At 50.2% G+C, this 20,336-nt stretch overlaps 2 protein-coding genes across 2 annotated transcripts; one reads left to right on the top strand and one right to left on the bottom strand.

Annotated features, from left to right (window-relative positions):
- The first annotated feature begins 6,282 nt into the window (after positions 1-6,282).
- Positions 6,283-9,475, top strand: Gnmt (glycine N-methyltransferase). Its single transcript, XM_020157090.2, has 6 exons — positions 6,283-6,527; positions 7,365-7,492; positions 8,364-8,480; positions 8,675-8,817; positions 8,925-9,046; positions 9,132-9,475. The coding sequence occupies exons 1-6, from the start codon at positions 6,322-6,324 to the stop codon at positions 9,301-9,303; spliced, it is 888 nt and encodes a 295-aa protein (XP_020012679.1). The 5' UTR covers positions 6,283-6,321; the 3' UTR covers positions 9,304-9,475.
- A 122-nt stretch (positions 9,476-9,597) lies between these two features.
- On the bottom strand, positions 9,598-20,281 carry Pex6 (peroxisomal biogenesis factor 6). Its single transcript, XM_020157256.2, has 17 exons — positions 19,331-20,281; positions 16,615-16,778; positions 15,806-15,889; positions 14,631-14,733; positions 14,416-14,549; positions 13,608-13,719; positions 13,052-13,260; positions 12,425-12,620; positions 12,179-12,255; positions 11,910-12,042; positions 11,617-11,822; positions 11,441-11,502; positions 11,113-11,221; positions 10,723-10,839; positions 10,522-10,599; positions 10,242-10,381; positions 9,598-10,042 (listed from the first exon to the last, which is right to left on the bottom strand). The coding sequence occupies exons 1-17, from the start codon at positions 20,210-20,212 to the stop codon at positions 9,906-9,908; spliced, it is 2,943 nt and encodes a 980-aa protein (XP_020012845.2). The 5' UTR covers positions 20,213-20,281; the 3' UTR covers positions 9,598-9,905.
- Between the last annotated feature and the right edge of the window lie 55 nt (positions 20,282-20,336).

Genomic DNA, 20,336 nt, shown 5'->3' with positions numbered 1-20,336 from the left:
GGTAGCCAGTCTCTGATTCCCCTGTTAGATCATCAACCCACATCACTTTAGTCCATAGTTTATGTCTGTCCTCAGAGCATCATTTTTTCTTAAAGTTGGATGAAGCAAAGCCCTATCAGCTTCCTGGGGTGTTGGCCCAATGACCCAATCCCAGTCCACTCCCAGGACTGACTGCAGCAGTGATGTGACTGTTCTGCTCTTTGACCTGTGGCTGCTGCAGGGAATCCTGCCCTACCTCCCAAGGGCCAAGTGTCACACATTCCCTAGCTCTCACCCAGCCCACCCTGGAAAGGATGGAAGACAGGATCTGGCTTCCTAAGTTTTTCTCTCCCCATCATACATACGAGTCTTTTTTTTTTTTTTGGTTGTACTGGGATTTGAACTCAGGGCCTACAGTTTGAGCCACTCCACCAGCCCTTTTTTGTGATGGGTTTTTTTTCAAGATAGGGTCTCAAGAACTGTTTGCCTGGGCTGGCTTTGAGCTTTTGAACTGTGTTCCTCTTGATCTCTGCCTCCTCTAAGATTATAGGCGTGAGCCACCGGCACTTGGGCTTGTTTTTTTTTTTTTTTTTTTTTGGTTACTGGGGTTTGAACTCAGGAGCTTGCACTTGTCTGGCAAGAGCTTTTGAGCCACTCCACCAGCCCTTTTATTGTGCAGAGGGTTTTTTTGAGACAGGGTCTCTCGAACTATTTGCCCGGGCTAGCTTCAAATCATGATCCTGATCTCTGCCTCCTGATTTTTTTGGTTTTGTTTTTCTGCAGTGCTGGGGTTTGAACTCAGGGCCTTGCACTTGCTAGGCAGGTGCTCTGCCACTTAAGACATGTCCCCAGTCCTTGAAATGCTTGTTTAGGCTGCTGGGTTGGGCGCTCACAATCTGCATGCTTAACAAACATCTCTCAAGTTTCCAAAGATGAGGCCAGCTGGAACCCACATCACAAGAGGGGGTAGGACTCAAGTGAAGTCACTTTGGATCAGGTCTTGTCCTCAGAAACACTTGTCAGACCCCCAGAATGGATTCATCTCTCAAGAGTGGTTCTATCAACCAGGACCACAAAGGCAGGTGACAAACCACAGCCAGTTTATTCCAATTCAATTATTAAAAAAAATCAAAGGGAGCTGAACAAGGTGGCATTCACCTGTAATCCCAGCACCTGGGAGACTGAGGCAGGAGGATTATGAGTTCCTGGCCAGCCTCAGCTACATAGCAAGACTCTGTCTTGAAAAACAAAACAAGAAAAACACAGGGACTGGGTCTGTACTTCAGTGGTGGTGGGTTAGTGATCTTATGAACCACAGGCCCAGACAGTAAAGTCTCTCTGGTGGTCTCAGACCGCAATCAAGTTCTCTTAGGTTTTATTTTATTTATTTATTTTGCATTACTGGGGCTTGAACTCAGGGCCTTCGCCCTGAGCTACTCCACCAGCCCTTTTTTGTGATGGGTTTTTTTTCAAGATAGGGTCTCACAAACAGTTTGCCTGGGCTGGCTTTGAACTTCAATCCTCCTGATCTCTGTCTCCTGCGTGGCTAGGATTACAGGTGTGAGCTACCAGTGCTCAGCTAAATCCTCTTAATTTTGAAGGGCAGCTCCTTTCCTTTTGTTCAAATTCACAGGTGGCAATTTAGGCAACATCTTTGAACACGTTAGGAAAGTGCTCTCCACACTGTTGGCTGCCTCCTTCACTTTTACTTTAAAGTTGTTTTAAGGTAAGCTTTGTTAGAATAAGTCCTTGGCTGAATATCTGTCAGGAATTTCTGTAACAGTATACTAACCAGCCAGGTGAGATGGCACATGTCTAATCCTAGCACTTGGGAGGCTAAGGCAGGAGGAACACAAACTGGAGGCCAGCCTGGGCTACACAGTGAGACAAAACAACCAAGGACAGAGGATGTAGCTCAGTGATAGGGTTCTTGTGTAGTTTGGGAAAGGCCCAGAGTTCAGGGTTCAATCCCCAGCACCACACACAAAGTTTTATTTATATGTGTACGTCTACATGCATAACTATGAGGTTTGTGATGGAATGGCAACCCCTTAACTGTGGAGTCCTATAGCATCCAGATGTTCAGAGTAACCTGTAACTCTCTGATTCTCAAGTACAAACAAAATTTCCCATATTTTATTTTTGTGGAGCTGGGGATTAGAACTCAGGACCTCGCCATGCTAAGCAAGTGCTCTTACCACTGAGCTGCATTCCTGCAACTATTGGCTAATCTACAGGTGACTTTTCCCCAACAGTTCTTTTTTTTTTTTTTTGGTGGAACTGTGGTTTGCACTCAGGACTTTGTGTTTGCATAGCAGGTGCTCTACTGCTCGAGCCACACCTCCAGTCCATTTTGCTGTGGTTATTTTGGAGATGGGGTCTCCAGAGCTATTTGCCCAAGCTTGCCCTGAACCACAATTCTTCTGATCTTAGCTTCCCAAGTATCTAAGATTATAGGCATGAGCCACTGGTGCCCAGCTCCCCAACAAATTTTTGAAGCCTTAAGAAATTCCTAGGTCCTCAGGGCAAAAAGAGTGACCATCCTACCCTCTTCAGCATTCTTAGGCAAAGCAAAAAAAAAAAAAAAAAAAAAGTCACTAAAAAATTCATATGCAAATATAAAAAAGACCCTGAATAGCAAAAGCAATCCTGAGTAGAAAGAGCAACACTGGAGGCATCACGATATCAGACCTCAAATTATGTTACAGAGCCACAGCACCAAAAACAGCCTAGTGGGCTGGCAGAGTGGCTCAAGCAGTAAGAACACCTGCCTAGCATCATGAGGCCCTGAGTTCAAACCTCAGTACCACACCAAAAAAAAAAAAACCAAAAAACCAAACAGGTGCCCAACAATCAATGGAGAATATATATCTGTATTAATAATATATAAATGTATATATATTATAGAATCATATATCATATATAATGGAGTATTAGCCATAAAGACAAAGGAAATTGTATCACTTGCAGGAAAATGGATCTAGAGATCATGCTGAGCCAAGTTTAACAGGCCAGGCATGACGTGTTCAAGCTCATTTGTGGAACCTGTATCTGAAACGATGGGTGATGTGGGGCACTGCTCAGCTGGAGGGCGGAGGGGAAGGAAAGGATCCTGAGTGAAGAGGATGGACGTGGATACACATGGAGACAGCGGAGTGACAAAGGGATGAGGCGCAAGGGGAATAGAGATAGAATGGGGGGTTCAAGGTACACGGTACGCGTGTGTGGAATTGCATAATGAAATCTCATATCATTAATGCTAGAGTGAACATAAGGACAGCCACGATAGGACCATACCCCTTCCCCTTGCAGGCAGCTTACTGCAAACACCCCACCACTTACTGGAAAGATCACACCTGGTCCCAAAGAGTGATAGAAATCCACCTTACCCTAGTCTAAGTGGAAGCAAGAGTTGGTTGGGTAACTAACTGACCTAATCACCTACCCCTAGCAACAAGCTAATCATAAAAATCTTCATGGCCTAACCAGTTTCCTGGCACTTTCTGTTAACCTCCTATATCTACCCCCCCCAGCCCCACACCGCTTGTAAAGGACAGTGGTTCTAGATCTTTTACTGGAGACCCCCTTTGCAAAGGTTTCTTCTCCCCAATAAAACCTGTGCTGACATATTGAGTTGTCTCCTGCCTATCTTTCCTTGTCTTTTTTCCGTCTCACAATTAACATATGCGAATTCAAGAAGAAAAGAAAAGGATTTGAGGTCAGCCTGGGCTGCAAAGTCAGTCCTTGTATCAAAACAAAATTTTTTGGAATGGGGTATGGCTCAGTGGTACAGCACTTGCCTAGTATTTGTGAGGCCCTGGGTTCAATCCCCAGCACTGCAAAAAAAACAACAAAAAAAGTAATCTTATAGACTGAAGTATTTGCATGTTATGCCTTGATGCAAGGACGTAGTCTGAAAAGACAATTCTTTTTTTCTTTCTTGTTTTCCTTTTCCTTTATTGTTGTGTGCTGGGTAGGGGTACATCTTGTTTTATTTTTAAGACAGAGTTTCACTATGTAGCCCAGGCTGATCTTGAACACCTGGGCTCAAATGATCTCCTGCTTCACCTGTTGAGTAGCTGGGACTACAGTCACGTACCAGGCTTCATTTCTTGGGTCTAGACAGACCCATATGAGACCATCTGTGTGCTAAAAATCAGATAGTTAAGAATGATTACACATTCTTTGGGGTTCATCCAGGTTGGAGATTCAACTGACAGTAAAAGGGGGAGGGGGAGGGGAGGCTCTTTTGTTCTCATGACCTAATTCACTTTTTCTGAGGCAAGAAGAACCAAGGCAGGTGAGAAAGGTTTTTCTCCACATCTTGGGCTTTGCTTGGGCATGTCTTCCAGAATCTACTTCAGTTCACTGGGGTCTTGTCCTTGGGAGAGAAAGCTTCTGCTTTGGGAAGGAAGGGTGGATCTGAAACCAGAGTTTTGGATCCAAGTCCCAAAATCCTGAGATTCCATATGCCAGGTCTGTCCACCAGCCCCTAAATGCCAAATAAAGAGGCATGGTGAAGACAGAGAAAGGAGATTTATTACACGGTTTGCAACATGCCGTGTTGAGGCAGGCTGGACTTAGGAAAAGTTCGGGACTCTTAGAACAAATATGACTTGATACTGTATGTCAGGTTGAACATTCTCTTTCTCTGAGACGTCTTTTCAATTACAAATGTGTGTAGGTTATCCACACCCTGGCTCAGGGACAACTCAAGCCACCTCACCTGGCCCAGGGACCACCCATTCCCTCCCCACTCATCGATTGTTGGTGCTTAGGAATCACCAAGTTCTGCTCTTCCCATAGGTTAGTGTAAGATTTAAAAGTACCAGCAAAAGAGAAATTCACCTGGTCCCACCATGCCCCTTTTGTAATCTCCCTCCCTAACTTTTAATAAACTCCATTTACACCCACATATCCTGCCATAGATTCTTCCACATGGGACACAAAGAATTTGGAAATCTAATCAGAGATTGCATTATTGCTGTTAACACTGGGAAGAGGCAGAGTAAGCACTCAGATCATCTTCAGCCATCTTTGGGGTACAGACATGAGCTACAGGTTTAAGTAGGCAAAAGAACTGGGGGCAGGGGACAAAAGGTATGCATAGCTAAACAGTTCAGTCACAGGCGTGGTCTGGTTGGACAGCTCAGTCTTTGTTCTGGAAGAGGTTCCAGAGTTCTTATCTGGAGTCAGGAAGGTGGTCTATCCAAAAGGAGGGTCTACTATTTGGGGTTGTTTTGGTCCCTTGTCATGAAGATGTTATGGATCACTCCTGTCCTTCCTTGATTCCACTGTAGTTGCATGGTGACTGCAGACAGAATGGCTTAGAGCAAAGACAGATACAAAATGGAGGAGAGATACCATGCTTTTCTCCTCTTGCATTCAATTCCTAGGTCTGAATAAGGAGTCAGTGCTTTCTCAGCAAGAGCAGTGTAAGCACCTGCTTGTTACAGACAAAGGAAACTACCAATTTATGAACTGACAATGGGCAATATAATAGCAAGTGCTTGGCACTAAACCCTTCCACTCCTGACTGTGACCTTCCCTTCCTGTGAGCAGCTGCGGAAAAGTAGGTGGCCTTTAGTATAAATGTTTTTGTGGAAGGAGGAACAGTGGCCTCCCTGCATTGCCAGGGCTGATACCCAACTCCTGAGCTCCAGTGACCCTCCTGCCTCAGCCTCCCCAGTTGCTAGGACTGCAGGCATGCACCGCGGAACCCAGCAGAGGGTCTTTGGAAGAACCGAAAGGAAGGAGCAGACATGGTTTTAAGACGCTCAGGGGAAGAAAGTCTGAAGCTGTCACCTAGAGAAAGGTACACCTGTCTCCAAGTGGGCAGAGAAGATTCCTGAATGCACAGACCAGCATTATCCTGGGAGACTTCCCATGTCTGCCCAACGCTGGCTGATTCAGCGCCCGCCCTTCAGCAGGATGTTCCTCCTGCCGCTATGCTAATACCGTCCCTGGCTGGGCACAGCCCAATCTTGCCCGCTTGGCTGCTCAGCTTTGTGTGGATTTTGAAGTTTTCTTCCTTTTCAACTTGGGTAGAGCTGGAATGACGTTCTCGCCATTCCGTCCTCTCTCGGCTTCTTCTGAAGACCCTGGCAGAGAGTTGGGAGGGTCGGAGCGTCCTAGCTCACTGCGAGATTGCACAGAGAACAAGAAGGGCCCAGCACAGGATTGCGGGGCCAAGCCAGCCGTCAGCCGGGCTCCCCGCCTAGAGCCCAGCAGGGGCGTGTCCCCGCGCTCACCTGCCATTGGCCAGGTGGAGCCGCCCGGCCGCAGGCAGCGGCTGCGCTATAAGTGCGGAGCGCGGGGTTGTGCAGCCAGGCGCAGGGCAGGATGGTGGACAGCGTGTACCGGACCCGCTCGCTGGGGGTGGCGGCCGAAGGGCTCCCAGACCAGTATGCGGACGGGGAGGCGGCGCGCGTGTGGCAGCTCTACATCGGGGACACCCGCAGCCGCACCGCCGAGTACAAGGCGTGGCTGCTCGGGCTGCTGCGCCAGCACGGCTGCCAGCGGGTGCTCGACGTGGCTTGTGGCACCGGGTGAGCCCGAGCGGGGTCCGGGGAGGGGACCCCGGGGGGCTGGCTCGGTCTGGACCACTGGACCATGATCGGTCCCCGCGGGACACCAGGGCCACGAGACTGTGCTGCCGGGCCGTCGCGAGTGCACCGGCCAGGAAGGCGGGAGGAGGGGACAGAGGAGACTGGGCGAGGGCAAGTGTGGGCAGAGAAGTGGGGGTTCCTGGGGCAGAGTAAGAGCCGGGCTTTGGGGCCAGGCTGGATCCTTGGCACCAGCATTGTTCCTCCTGTGATGGCCTTGGGGCAGTGTTAACAGTTAACATTTGTTCAACATTTGCACACACCGAGGACCGTGCCAGTTTCTGATACATAAAGTTTTTCCAACTCACAAAACCCCATGACGTCAAGTAGTAATATTCTCCATTGGCTGGGAAATGATGCCCCACGGAAGTAAAAGCCCCCCATCTCCTGGAGAGGAGATCCAGACCTAGGTTGGTTATTTCTGGCCTGTACTCCAAACTCATGTGCTTCATATACCTCTCATGGATGAAATACTTAACTTCCAGGAGCCCCGGTTTGCATACTTCTCAAATGAGGCCATCATCTACCTCACAGGATTGCTAAAAGGATTAATGCATTTTGTAAAGTGCCTGGCTATGAAAGTGTTTTTAAAAGTTGTTTTAAAAATCTGGTGATAAAACAGATTTGTGGGCATCTGAGGTCATTGGAGAGGGTTGGGAGAGGAGGCAGAGGAATGGGCTCTGAAAAGTTGGGACAGGAGTGCCACACACAGGGCCTCCTCCTTGGCCTCCCAAGCTCTCTGACTTCCCCTCTTGGCCTCCTGTTCCTGGCCCTGCCCAGGGTGGACTCCATCATGCTGGTAGAAGAGGGCTTCAGTGTGACGAGTGTGGATGCCAGTGACAAGATGCTGAAGTATGCGCTTAAAGAGCGCTGGAACCGGCGGCAGGAGCCTGCCTTTGACAAGTGGGGTATGTAAAGCCCCCTGGCCAAGCACTCCCAGTCCCACCTTCAGGATCACCCTTCTCCCTGCCCTAGGCTCCTTTACTTGGGGTGGGGTGTTTTGTTCCTTAGAATATAGCAAAATTACTGTCACCTTCCTGAAAAGGCATCAGGATGAGGTGCCAGGTGTCAAGAACTATTTTTTATTTTTGGTGCTGGGGAATGAACCCAGGTCATCATGCTAAGCATGAGCTCTACCACTGAGCTATACCACCAGAACCCCCTTCTTTTTTGAAACAGGGTCTCATGTTGCCCAGGCTGGCCTGGAACTCCTGGGCTCAAGTGATTCTCTTGTCTGCCTCCTTAATAGCTGGGGCTAGAGATACGCACCATAGCAGCTTGCTCTAAAGAGCTAGTTTTAACTGTTTACAGCATCCTATCCATTTTCCCAAATAAAAACCCATGAGCAGCTGGGTGCCAATAACTCATGCTTAACCTATAATCCTAGTTACTTGGGAGGCTGAGATTGGGAGGATCAGGTTCACGGCCATCCTGGACAAATAGTTCTCAAGACCCTCCATCTCCAAAATAACCAGAGCAAAATAGACTGGAGGCGTGGCTTAAATGGTAGAGAGCCTGCTTTGCAAGTGTGAAGCCCTGAGTTCAAGCCCCAGTTCCACAAAAACAAAACAAAAAACCCGTAAGCAGAGAGCCCTCTTTTCCTTCCTTCCTGTGGCTCTCCTCCCTTCTCACTCTCCAGTCCACAATGATCCCCTTCCTCTAACTGGATGGGGAGTCCTTGTGTATCTACACAACTGAGTCAAGACTGAACTTTTTAGAGGTGCCCACTACAGATTCCATGCTGCCATTCTGATTCCTCTTTCTTTTCCTGGCCCCCAGTCATCGAAGAAGCCAACTGGATGACTCTTGACAAAGATGTGCCACAGCCAGTAGGTGGTGGCTTTGATGCAGTCATCTGCCTTGGAAACAGTTTTGCCCACTTGCCAGACTGCAAAGGTGGGAGGTGTGACCTTGGGTGTTTACTTTGAGCCCTACCCCTTTTCACAGACTCCTTGCTGCTTGCTCTCCTGACAAGGCAGTCTCTGCTTTTTTTGCCCTTGGCACTGGCACCTGGGGAGGGGAGAAATGGGAGGGAGAGTGGTGCTGGGAGCCCAAGCAGATGAACCTCTCTGACCCTGCCTGGGGCCCAGGTGACCAGAGTGAGCACAGGCTGGCGCTGAAGAACATTGCGAACATGGTGCGGCCAGGGGGCCTGCTGGTCATTGATCATCGCAACTATGATCACATCCTCAGCACCGGCTGTGCACCCCCGGGGAAGAACATCTACTATAAGGTGGGGCCCACCAAGGGAGGGAGGTCTCCAGGTGGGAGGTGAAAATTTGGGGTCCAGTGACCACATAGCGGGTTATTAAGGCTAAATACAACCTACCCTGTCTACAGAGTGATTTGACCAAGGATATCACAACATCGGTGCTGACAGTGAACAACAAAGCCCACATGGTGACCCTGGACTACACGGTGCAGGTGCCAGATGCTGGCCAGGATGGCTCTCCTGGCTTAAGGTACCACTAAGCTTGGCAGGGGGGAGGTGGCAGTAGGGAAAGCTTAGGCAGCAGCTCTCATGGTTGCCTGGGGGTCTTGTTGCAGTAAATTCCGGCTCTCTTACTATCCACATTGTCTTGTGTCCTTCACGGAGTTACTTCAAGCAGCCTTCGGGGGCAAGTGCCAGCACAGTGTCCTGGGTGACTTCAAGCCTTACAAGCCAGGCCAAGACTACATTCCCTGCTACTTCATCCACGTGCTCAAGAAGACAGGCTGAATGTGGGTGCCTTCTGTTCCCACAAGCCCCTGCTCAGGCGCTGCCAGGCTGGGGAAGGGGGCTCTGTGGTTCTACCCAAGTCCAGTGCCCACTGCAAACACTGCAGATGGGGTGCAGGGACATGGGGTCAGGTAAAAGTTAGGGTCAACAATATATTCTGTGCCTTTTCCAATTCCCTGTGCCTTATGATTCTGCCAGAAGGAATGGACTCCTGTGGCATCCAACCCCACCCTCCTCGAGGCCTCACTCTTCCTATAACCTGGCTCTTTCCTACCCGACCTCTCACTACACCAGTAGGGGGCAGCATATGCTTTATTTTCTGCCATACAGCTGGCCGCCTCAGGGCTGATCCCCAGACTGCTGGGCCCATAACCTCCTCCTAAGCATGTGGAGGGCTGGTATGGAAGGAGGGGCAAGTACAATACTGTTCAAGCTCTCCTAGAGTCTCACAAGACCACTCTGTACCCAAGGGATCTCCTGAAGAAGGCAGCCTTCGGGTGGGTTGATGGGTTGACAGCAGCCCGAGGAAGGACCCTGTGCTCCCAGGTCTGAGGGGCCATCAGGCCATCCCATTGTGAGTAGTCCTTGATGGCAGGTGGTGCCTAGCAGGCAGCAAACTTGCGCTGGATACGCTTATACCGGAGCAGCTCCTGCTCACTGACTGAGGGCTGTAACCGAGCAGCAGCCTGCAGAAGGTCTTCCATTGTGAGCATCAGTGCCGAACTCCCTGTCTCCAGCCCTAAGGGGTGACAAGAGGGAATAAGGTCAGGGTCTCCATCCCAGCCAGGGAACAGAGGCTATAGTTTATCCCCAGGCAGGGCAGAACTTGGGGAGGACCTGCTCAGAGTCCTCCCAGATGTCCCTCCTCTGAAATGTAAGACCAGGCTTATTCTCCCACTAGCTTTTTGGTTGACTTCTGGGGCAGGCAAGTGACTCACCTTCCTCCAGGTCACGAACCCTGCGTTTGAGAGCAGTTGTCATGGCATCAGAGCAGAGAGAGTAGAGGTCTGCACCAGTCAACTGGGGCGGGCAGCAATCCAGCACGTTCACCAGGTCCACAGAAGGTTCTAGCTTAAACCTGTTGTGGCCATATGGAAAAAGTTACAGCTGGCTGCGCCTCCTCCCTTGAAAGCAATCACTGATGTGTGCATGTTGCCCACATCTCCTACCCATCCCAAGGCCCAAGCCCTTTGGGAGTCTTCCTCTCACACAGCATACTTGCGTGTGATGGTGCTCAGAACACGAAGCTGAGAGGCCCGGTCCTCACTTGCCCCCACAAACACCAGCTTGTCAAATCTTGAGGGAAATGGGGAGGTAAAGTGTCAGGGAGTCCAGCCACGAGGGCTGGAAGAAGTACAGAATAGAGCGTAAGACAAGCCCAAATGTGCCTGATGAAGGTGAAATGTCCAGGGTATCCACCTGCCAGGACGCAGAAGCGCAGAATCTAGGAGGTCTGGTCTGTTTGTAGCTCCGATCACAAATACATCCTGAGTGCTGTGAAGTCCATCCAGCTCGGCCAGGAGCTGAGACACCACCCTGCAGAGGAAGCAAAGCAAGAGTCTTGTTCTGCCATCAGATTCTCCCAGAGCCTCTTCTTGAAGCCTTTGCCCAGCTCTGGCTGTGTATCCTTCCACAAGCCCCATCCTCCTCAATGTTTCACACCCAACTCCATTTTACCTCTATTATTCTGTCTCAGAACAGAAAGGGCAGGAACTTCTATCCTGGGGCTCTGGTCTAAAGACAGATGTGACCTGTCTCACATCCCTTCCACCCTTGGATATCAGACTCCATTTCCACTCAGATCCCCACCTGTCCATTACTCCTCCAGAGTCTCCACTTCGTCCCCGGCTTGGTGCCAAGGAGTCTAGTTCATCAAAGAAGATGATACATGGAGCAGCGGCCCTGGCCCTGGCAAACACTGAAGAGAGAGAGGCTCCCAAGAAGGGGTCAGGGGAGGGATGGGAACCAGAGTCTGGCAATTGAACACTGGCACTCCAGGTACCAGACCCAGCTGGGCAGGAACCCGACTTGAGGAAAGGAGGACCAAGAATGATCATGAGTAGCCTGGGGGTGGGGTGGCACAAGGCTGTCAGAGTTGGGGAGGGGCCAAAAGCCTTGCCTCCCCCTGCTCACTCACCTTCCCGCACATTCTCCTCACTTTGGCCCACATACATGTTGATGAGTTCTGGCCCCTTCACGCTGAGCAAGAGGATGAAAGGGTAAGACCCTCAGGTGAACACTTAGGCAGCCACTCTTGCTCCCCAGCATGCTGCTGGCCCCATCCACCCACCTTCCCTTTCAGAGCCTGCCCACCTGAGGAAAGTGAGGCTGCACTCAGTGGCTACTGCCTTAGCCAGGAGGGTCTTGCCAGTACCAGGAGGCCCATGAAGCAGAAGGCCTGAGCGCCTTAGGCCCAGGCTCAACAGCTCAGGATGCTCCAGAGGGAGCTGGATGGTCTCCAGAATCTCCTTCTTCACCTCCTGCAGCCCACCCACATCATGCCAGGACACGGAGGGGATCTAAGAGATGGAGAGTAGGTAGGTGGGGAGGTGCATGTGGAGAAAGATAGCGCTCTTGCCCCACCTCCAAGGATCTGAAGTCTCCACCTTGGGTGCTCCCACAGCCTGGGAATGAGCTGTCTGCAGTTGCTCTAGTGCCTGTGCAAAATCCTCAGCTAGGAGGGGAAAGCCAGCAGCACACAGCTCCCCCTCATCCTCCTTGCTCAAGCCACCTGCCAAACTGCAAAAAGAAACCCAAGGAGGGCCTCACTTGAGACCTCCTCTTTGCCAGGGTCCCATTCCCTTTTCCTTCCCTCACCAGGTTCCCCATTTCCTTTTACCACTTTTCCTCTTCTGTGCCTGACTGACTTCCTTACCCTGAGTTCTTGATCCTAGTGCAGGCTGCCCGGCTGCTGTGGGTCATAAGGGCACAGAGATCCCCTACCACGAAGCCCTAGGGAATCACAGGAAAGGCCACATGAGCAGAGAACTGTGGCCAGGAACCTATGGGCGGGTGGTCTCCCCATGAGGCAGAGGCCTTGGGTTTTTCCACCTTCAGAGGGCAGAAGGACTGAGTTTCCATGACCTCTCAAGGAGGCATGATACCCTGTGTTGATACTCACTGCACAGTGCCTTGCCAGCTGTGCCAGGTTCACCTCCTGGCCCAGGAGAAGGTGGGCGGTAAGGGCCTGCAGGACACTGAGCCGCTGCCCCTCTGACAGCACAGGCACCTCCAGCTCATGAGGAAATGCTGTCTGCACATCAGTAGGCAGGTCCTGGGCTCGGCTAGTGGTAGCCACAACCATCAGAGGAGGGCAGCTGAAGACAGGGGAGTGGGCATTGAGGGTGAGAACATGGCTGGCAGCTCCTAAGCACTGCCTTATCCTGAGATTGGTGCAGAAGGGCCTGGGTGGAAGGGGTGAGTGCTGGGATGGAGTAGGGAGGTGAGCACCCTCCAGTGTTCCTGGCTGGGGCCACAGGAATACTTTTGAGTAAGGAAGCTGTGTTTCACAGGGGGAGTGCACTGAGGACAGAAGCTTCAACCTAGTGATCCCCAAGGAATACTACTAGACCACTTCCTACTACCTCTGGATGCCCACTAAGAACTCAGCCCAGGGGTGCAAAGGGCAGCCAGATGGGCAGCAGATTTCTCAGAAGCCACTTGGAGTTGGGGGAAAGAGGACTGAAAGATTGAAGAGAATCAGAAGGGCTGGGCCTTGCCTCTACAACAGGCCCCATTCTATAAATACCTGCTTAAGGGGTCCTCATGGAGGAGGAGGTGATGCAGCATGGCCACCACACGAGCATCCTCACCCAGCCCATCACGGTCTCGGCCCAGAAGATCCACAGCAGTCAGTAATAGGACAGCAGGCCGGCAGCGGCGTGCCCGGGAAAAGGTGGCCTGCAGTTTTGTCTCCACAGCCCCACTACTGTCTGCACACAGGCTGGAACAGGGCACCTGGGAAGGGGTCCCAATGGGGATATGACCAGAGGGAGGCAAAACGGGACGAGGAGGAATCAAAAGATACAAGCCACCTTTTTCTTCATAGGGCAGGAATGAGTAGAGGAGGTACACTGGCCAAGTCCTACCTTTTCTTCACCCTACCTATTTCCTAGACTGTGCACCAAAATTTTGAAACCCCCCTTTTTGCTGGAAGGCCCTCTCAGGAGCTAAGCATCATGGGACAATACTGGGTTACTGGGCTGAGGTGTTAAGGTCACCAGTCGACAAAGGAAGGGGACAGAAAGACAAAAACTAGGCTTGGAGAGGAGGTAGTTGGGGTTCTACTCTTCAGAGACCCTGACCTTCAGTAAGTGGAGTCCAAGGCGAAGGCAGGCAGCAGCCACTGCTGTGGTCTTCCCACTGCCTGGGGGGCCCCGAAGAAGGACACAGCTACTTCCTGTCAGCAGTGCCCCCCTGCAATCAGAGAATAAACACTGTCTCCTTCATTCTTCCCAAATGTTAAAGTTCCCAGTAATAAAGACACCTTGGGATCTCAAAACCAGATATTGGTTTCTCCTTGAGCCTCCCTGCCTCCAGCCCAGGCTGTCTTTACATGGTGAGGTCACATCTCCCACACCATCTCTGGCACTCGGGCAGGGGCACAAAGCATATCTAGCAGCCACAGACTGATTCCCTATGGTCAGCTGTGCCTTTGATAAAGTTTGCTTTGTTAGGTCTGGTCTGAACTGTACAGAAGGTGTCTAGGTTTCCACTTGGGTCACTGGCATGGGGAACTGAACTGTGTCTTTTATTGGTGGTGCTAGGGTTTAGAACTCAGGGCTTTCTGCTTATCTGAGCCACACCTGTAGCCCAGCTGAGTATTTTAAGACCAGGGTAGTAAAGGCCAAGATGACCTGAAGCCTCTCCCAAGGCAGATAGCTGCCCCTGCTGGAGATTCTTCCTCTACAGGGAACCTTGGAGGATGCAGATTATCCCAGGAAAGGAGCCTAGTAATCTGCTCACTAGGAATAGACTGGTATCCTGGATCGTGTGCCCTGGTTTGAGGACTTCCACTCTGGCTAGAGCACTGGGAATTTTTGTCAGGATGCTACCCCTCCAGGATGTTCTGGGCAGGCTCTTCTCACAAACTTTGACTGTGGCCTCACTCACCCCGGCTGGAGGCGCGGCTTCAGGGCAGTGCAGAGCTCCATCACCAAGGCCTCCAGGCCTGGAGGAGACAAGCTGCTCCAGACAGTAGATCTTTCTGAAGGAAGCGCTGGAACAGGGCTCAGGGTAGAACCTAACTATGAAAGGTTGGAGGAAGCTTGAGGTTTTCAAAGTTGTTTTTAGCCACTTTGCCAGTCTCCTCCCAACCAAGGTCTCACCATGTATAAGGACGTATGGGTGGTATCTGCCAGATAGGCGCTGGTTGGCCCACCTGGGGCTTCCCCAACTGTTTTCTTCACTTTAAAAAACATCTCTCGCCACCTGCAGGAAAAAGGCCCAATGAACCCCAGATCCAGAGGACACATACCCTCCTTCCCAAGGACAAGTGGCTTTCTCAATCATAGAGGACAAATAATTGCCTTAAGACATGGCAGGGGTGGGGTGTGTGGGCAAGGGAAAAGGGAAGCAGACAGTCTTTCCTAAATCTCTGAGTGGAACATACACTTTTTTTTTTTTAAGTTTTAGCAAGGATTTATTTTAGCGTTATCAGGAGAAAGTAGGGGGAAGTGGGCTGAGTAACGGGAGAAACATTTCCTGCTCCCCATGACTTTGCAGGAAATTGGAGTAAAGACTCAAAATGGTGTTTCTTATCTGTGGCCTTTATGTTTTGTGAGCTGGGAGAATACACATGGCCATATAGTTTAGTAACCCCTAATCATGACAATAGTTCTGAGTGACTAAGATGGGTGCTGTTTATTATTTTAAGACGTGGAGATCCAATCAAGGCCTACTCAAAATAAAGGGAAAATAGGTAAGTTTGGGGATTTTTCCTTTTTAATCCCTGCAACTTCTTTACATCTCAAGGGGAAAAGCAGATGCAGGTAACCCTTTGATGTCCCCTTATCCTTGTAACTTAAGATCTAAAAGGAGGTGATGGGAGGGGAACTGCTTTAGTTTTCCAGTTTTTACTTCCTGGTTCCAATGTCTGAGTCTGGCCCTTTTAATAATTATTGAAAATAGTGTAACTTCCCTGTCTCCTCATCTATCTATCCTGCCTCATTTCCTCCCTAAATGACTTTTGGGCTATACACATTTTGAGGGCAGAAGCTATGCCCATCCCTGTGTTCCCATGACAACCATCAGAGAGCCTTACACATGCTAGGCAAACACTCTATCATTGACCTACACCCCCAGCCCTAGGCAGTGATTCTTAACCTTTCTTCAGTTATAAACCAGTTTGGGAACCTAAAGAAGGATTTTTTTCCTCTCCACAAAAATGTATCAACAAGGTATTCTTAGGCACAAAGTTATTACCTATGATTCAGGGGGAGAAGACTGTAGAACTGCACCCAGGTTATGAGTCTCAGCTGTAGGACAGGAGGCAGCTGCATACCTGGGCAGTTTCTCTGGACTTCCTTCCAGGATCTCTGCTTGCCCAATTGTTGGTACACATAGAACATCCCCTTCCTGGACTACCCTGCAACACAGAAGCAGTCTTGGTCAGCTCACAATGGGGGTCATGGACATGTGCCTGACACATCTCCCCACGCCCAACTCCAGCATACAGACTATTTCTTAAGGATCTACTGTATAACAGAGATTTTCCAGGGAAAAGGTGAGAACTAGACTGAGAAATGGTGGAGGGAGTAGGAAGGGGGATCAGAGACCAATGAGAGGCAGAGAAGGTTCTTGGTTTTTTTGGTGGTCCTGGGGTTTGAACTCAGGGCCTCACACTTGCTGGGCAGGTGCTTTGCCACTTGAGACATTCTGCCGGCCAAGCTCCTGGCTTTTTTGAAGTCCTCTTTAATCAAACAGGTTTCTTTTTTCTTTTCTTACTTTTTGTTGTTGTTTGTTTTGAGACAGGGTCTCATTATATAACTGACATCTAACTTACTACAGAGCCCACACTGGCCTCCAGCTCTCAATCTTCCTGCCTCAGCTTGTCTAGGGTTGGGATTAAAGATGTGAACTACCATATTCAACTTCAAACAAGTTTCTTTTTTCAACAAGAATGTTCAAATTCACCTCATGGTTCAGATTTATCTTCTATTGTCTAACACACTAAGAAGCTCCTTGCCACAATATTGCCTAAAACATGGTTTCTTTTAACCAGAGGCCCTTGGGTGCCTGGATCTAGGTATGGGATAGGATAACGACAGGGTGAGATGTTCTCTTCCTTAAAGGGGATAGGCAGCAGCTAACCTGGCTGTTTGAAAGTGCCGGTAAAGAACATGGTCATAATTTCCACTAGTGCTGTAGTGAGGAGAGGACACAATTTCGATGTGTAACTCTCTAGCAAACGGAGGCCCAGGCAGCAATGAACAGCTTCCTTTGTCTTCAGGGGAGATGGAGCCTTCCAAGTACCTCTGTTAGAGAAACAATCATCATCTTACAATCTTCTCCCAAGGAGTTAGGTTCTGCCCTGAATCTTAGCAGTATTTACCCCATCCTATATCCTTCCCATAACCACAAGGCTTCTAGGAGGTGGGTCCTCAGGAACCTCTCCCTCTAATGGGCACCAGGAAGAAGTGTCACCTCTCTTCCTGACTCTGGGTCCAACAGCTCCCCAGTAAAGATACCTTTGATTTGGCCCATAGCCAGTAAAATGGCAAAGACATTTATTTGAGTGACACTAGGCAGGCACTGGGTGTAAGGAAATGTGGGCCCCAAAATGACCACGTGGAGAGGAGTGATCTGGCCAAGAGATTCTTTATTGCCGGGTGGGAGAGGGAGAGAGCAGAGAGAGAGAGAGAGAGAGAGAGAGAGAGAGAGAGAGAGAGGGGCAGGGACTTAAATACCCCTCGGTGGGACTCAGCATGATCTAATTGGTTAGGATCTTATGGTTCATGCTGATTGGAGGTTGGGGAAGAAAGAGGGTTCAAGCTAGACTTGAGGCAGGACCATGACCCAGGAAAACAGGAGCTTAAGGGTGCAGTAAGAACTGAAACCTATTGGTGCCATTATTGCCAACACTGGGATTAATATTAAATGGACGGTAAGTGCCGGGTGCTGGCAGTTCATGCCTGTAATCCTGGCTTCTCAGGAGGCAGAGATCAGGATGACCACAGATTGAAGCCAGCCAGGCCAAGTAGTTCTCAAAAATACCCAATACAAAAACAGGGCTGACAGAGTGGCTCAAGTGGTAGAGCACCTGTGTAGCAAGTGTAAGGCCCTGAGTTCAAACCCCAGTTCCACCAAGAATAAAAAAAAAGAACTGGACATCAGTGAGAACATTTGAGTGCAGACTATGGGAAACGGACACCAGGGATTGAACTCAGATCCCTGAGCTTCTTGCTAGGCAGGCCTTTTTTGCTTTAGTTATTTTTCAGGTAGTTTTGTGTTTTCTTTTCTGGGGCCAGCTTTGGACCATGCCTACTTATGCCTCTATGTATCTTGGATTACAGACATACATCACCACACACCCTACCTGTTGGTTGAGATGGAGGTCTCACTAACTTTTTGCCAGGGTCAGCCTGGAACCTCGATCCTCCTGATCTCTGCCTCTTGAATATCTGGGATTATAGACATTCACCACCAGACCCAGTCCCTGACATAATCTTAAAGATGAAAGGCTTAATTCAGCAGAATGAGCTTCACTCTGAGTATGCCAGCAGATTTTCCTCCACTCAGAAGAAAATTGACATCCCTTTCATTCATGTTATTTTTCTTCCTGACTTCTCATTGTTTTGGGGGGCTTTTTTTGGTGCTGGAAATTGAACCCAGGGCCTCTTCCATGCTAGGCAAATGTTCTACCACTGAGCCATAACCACAGCCCCATCTCATAATATTAATTAATGATGCTAGCATTGCACAACAGAATTTTCTACAATGATGGAAGTGTTCTTTATTGGGCACTTGAAATGTGGTTAAAGCAACTTAACAACTGAGTTTTCCACTTTATTTAGTTTCAGTTCACTTAAAGGGCCACAAAATGACTAGTGACTTCCATATTGGGCAGCACCAGTCTAAACCTTACATCTAGATGCTTAAACATTACACTGCATTTGTTTTCCCCCAAACACAACCAAAGCTTCAAAACTTCTCTTGGGTGTATTTAATAAAATACTAAGAATAAACACCAGAAAGTAAAGATAATAAAGAACCCTTTCCTTCAAGGAATTTACAATATATAATTGGAGATTAGACAAGATTATGTAATCATAACAAGGGCGAGTAAGAAAAACATCCTCCAAAAGATACAAAGGGAAGAAAGAAATAAGTGTTAAATTTGTGGCAGTGAGATTATGAACAACTTCATGAAGAAGGTAGCACCTTTACGGAGGCCTTGAAGGAAAGGATGGTACGATTTTAACCGATGAAGCTATAAGAATAGGAAGGAATCTGAATTCAAGGACAAGATGGGCAGAAGCAGGGAGAGGCCATCTTCCACACTATCCAGCAAAATACCGGATACATTACAGCAATGCATAAATAACTGATTAGATTGAGCAGATGAAGACATGCCTGGTAATTTCACAGTGAAGCTCACCTTTCATTCGGTACTACTCCACTATGGAAGCTTATTATATTTTGATTACAGAAAATGGGTGAATAAGTTAGCTAAGAGCTGGGCACCAGTAGCTAACAACAGTAATCCTAGCTACTCAGAAGGCAGAGATCAGGAGGATTGCGGTTGGAAACCAACCTGGCAAATAGTTCGTGAGACCCTATAGAGAAAAAGCCCATCACAAAAAAAGGACTGGTGGAGTGGCTCAAGTGATAGAACGCTTGCCTATCAAGCGTGAGGCCCTGAGTTCGAACCCTAGTACCGCCAAAAACATAATAATAAGGCAGCTAAGAGACATCAGTAAAAAGCCCAAGATTGCAAGGTGCAGGGGACCTAAATTCTGCACCTCTAGTCTGCCCCGATTCAGTTATGACAGAAAAGAGGACATAAGGAAAAGGAAGCATTCCTGACCTGAATTCTGAGCTCTCCCACTTCCACGGGATCACAGCCGAGATTAAAAGCCAGAGTGGCAGGCACGAGCGCCAGTCCGTCAGCCAGCGGCTCTGCCAGCTGCCCGGAGCCGGGTCCCAGTCTCTCAGAGAGGTCCCAGCGAGGCTCTAGGACTCGCACGGTGGCCAAGTGCGGCATGGAAGTGTTCGTTAACCCTCCGGCGCGGGCCACCCACACCCATTCGCCCTGGAAGAGGCCGAGACCACGGAGACAGCTCCGGCTCACTCCCAGTGAATCTCCAGTCCCTCCCAGAACTCCCTGGAGATGCCGGACTGTCCCAGAAGCCGCGAAGGAGGACACCAGCGGCGGAGGTGGGGGCCGGCGGCTGTCCCCACCCTCTGGGCACTGTCTGGGCTGCCTGCAGAGCTCAGTCACAGCCAGCCGCGTCCCTGGCCCCAGCAACCCTTGCAACGATGGCCGCGTCTCCAGCACTCGCGGTCCGGGCACTGGCAGGGTCTCTCCGCGCCTGACCAGCAACGGTCCGACTCGCGGGCCGAGCCCGGGTCCCGGTGAGGTGCCCAGCAGCGCCCAGCCTAGCGCTGGAGGTCGCCGCACCGGCCGCGCACGCACCCGCGCCCCGGAGCCCAGTGCCAGGAGCCGCAGCAGCGCGCGGCTGACCAGCAGCTGCGGGGGCCCAGGACTTTGCTCCTCAGTCTCGGCACCTGGCCTCTCCAGAGCCGCCACTAGCAGCGCCGGCCCTGCTGGGCTCTCGTCTGCAGGCCGCAAGGCCAGCACCAGGCCCTGCCCCGCCGCAGGCCACGGGCCCCCGGGCGGCAGCAGCACTGCCAACGGGGGTGTCTCGGTCGGGAAGGGCTCCAGCACCCGCAAAACAGCCAGCGCCATGGTGACAGGAGAGCCACCCCCGCCAAGCACTCGGCTTCCGGAACCAGCGAACCGGAAGTCTAGGCGGTGCGAGAGCCATTTCCGCTTCCGTCAGCGGCAGCTTGAGGAAAATGGGCGGGGCGTC

Source organism: Castor canadensis, chromosome 8 (genome assembly GCF_047511655.1).
Source record: "Castor canadensis chromosome 8, mCasCan1.hap1v2, whole genome shotgun sequence".
Lineage (NCBI taxonomy): Eukaryota > Metazoa > Chordata > Mammalia > Rodentia > Castoridae > Castor > Castor canadensis.
Note: the sequence above shows the minus strand (reverse complement) of the source record. Positions and strands in the feature narration are given on the sequence as shown.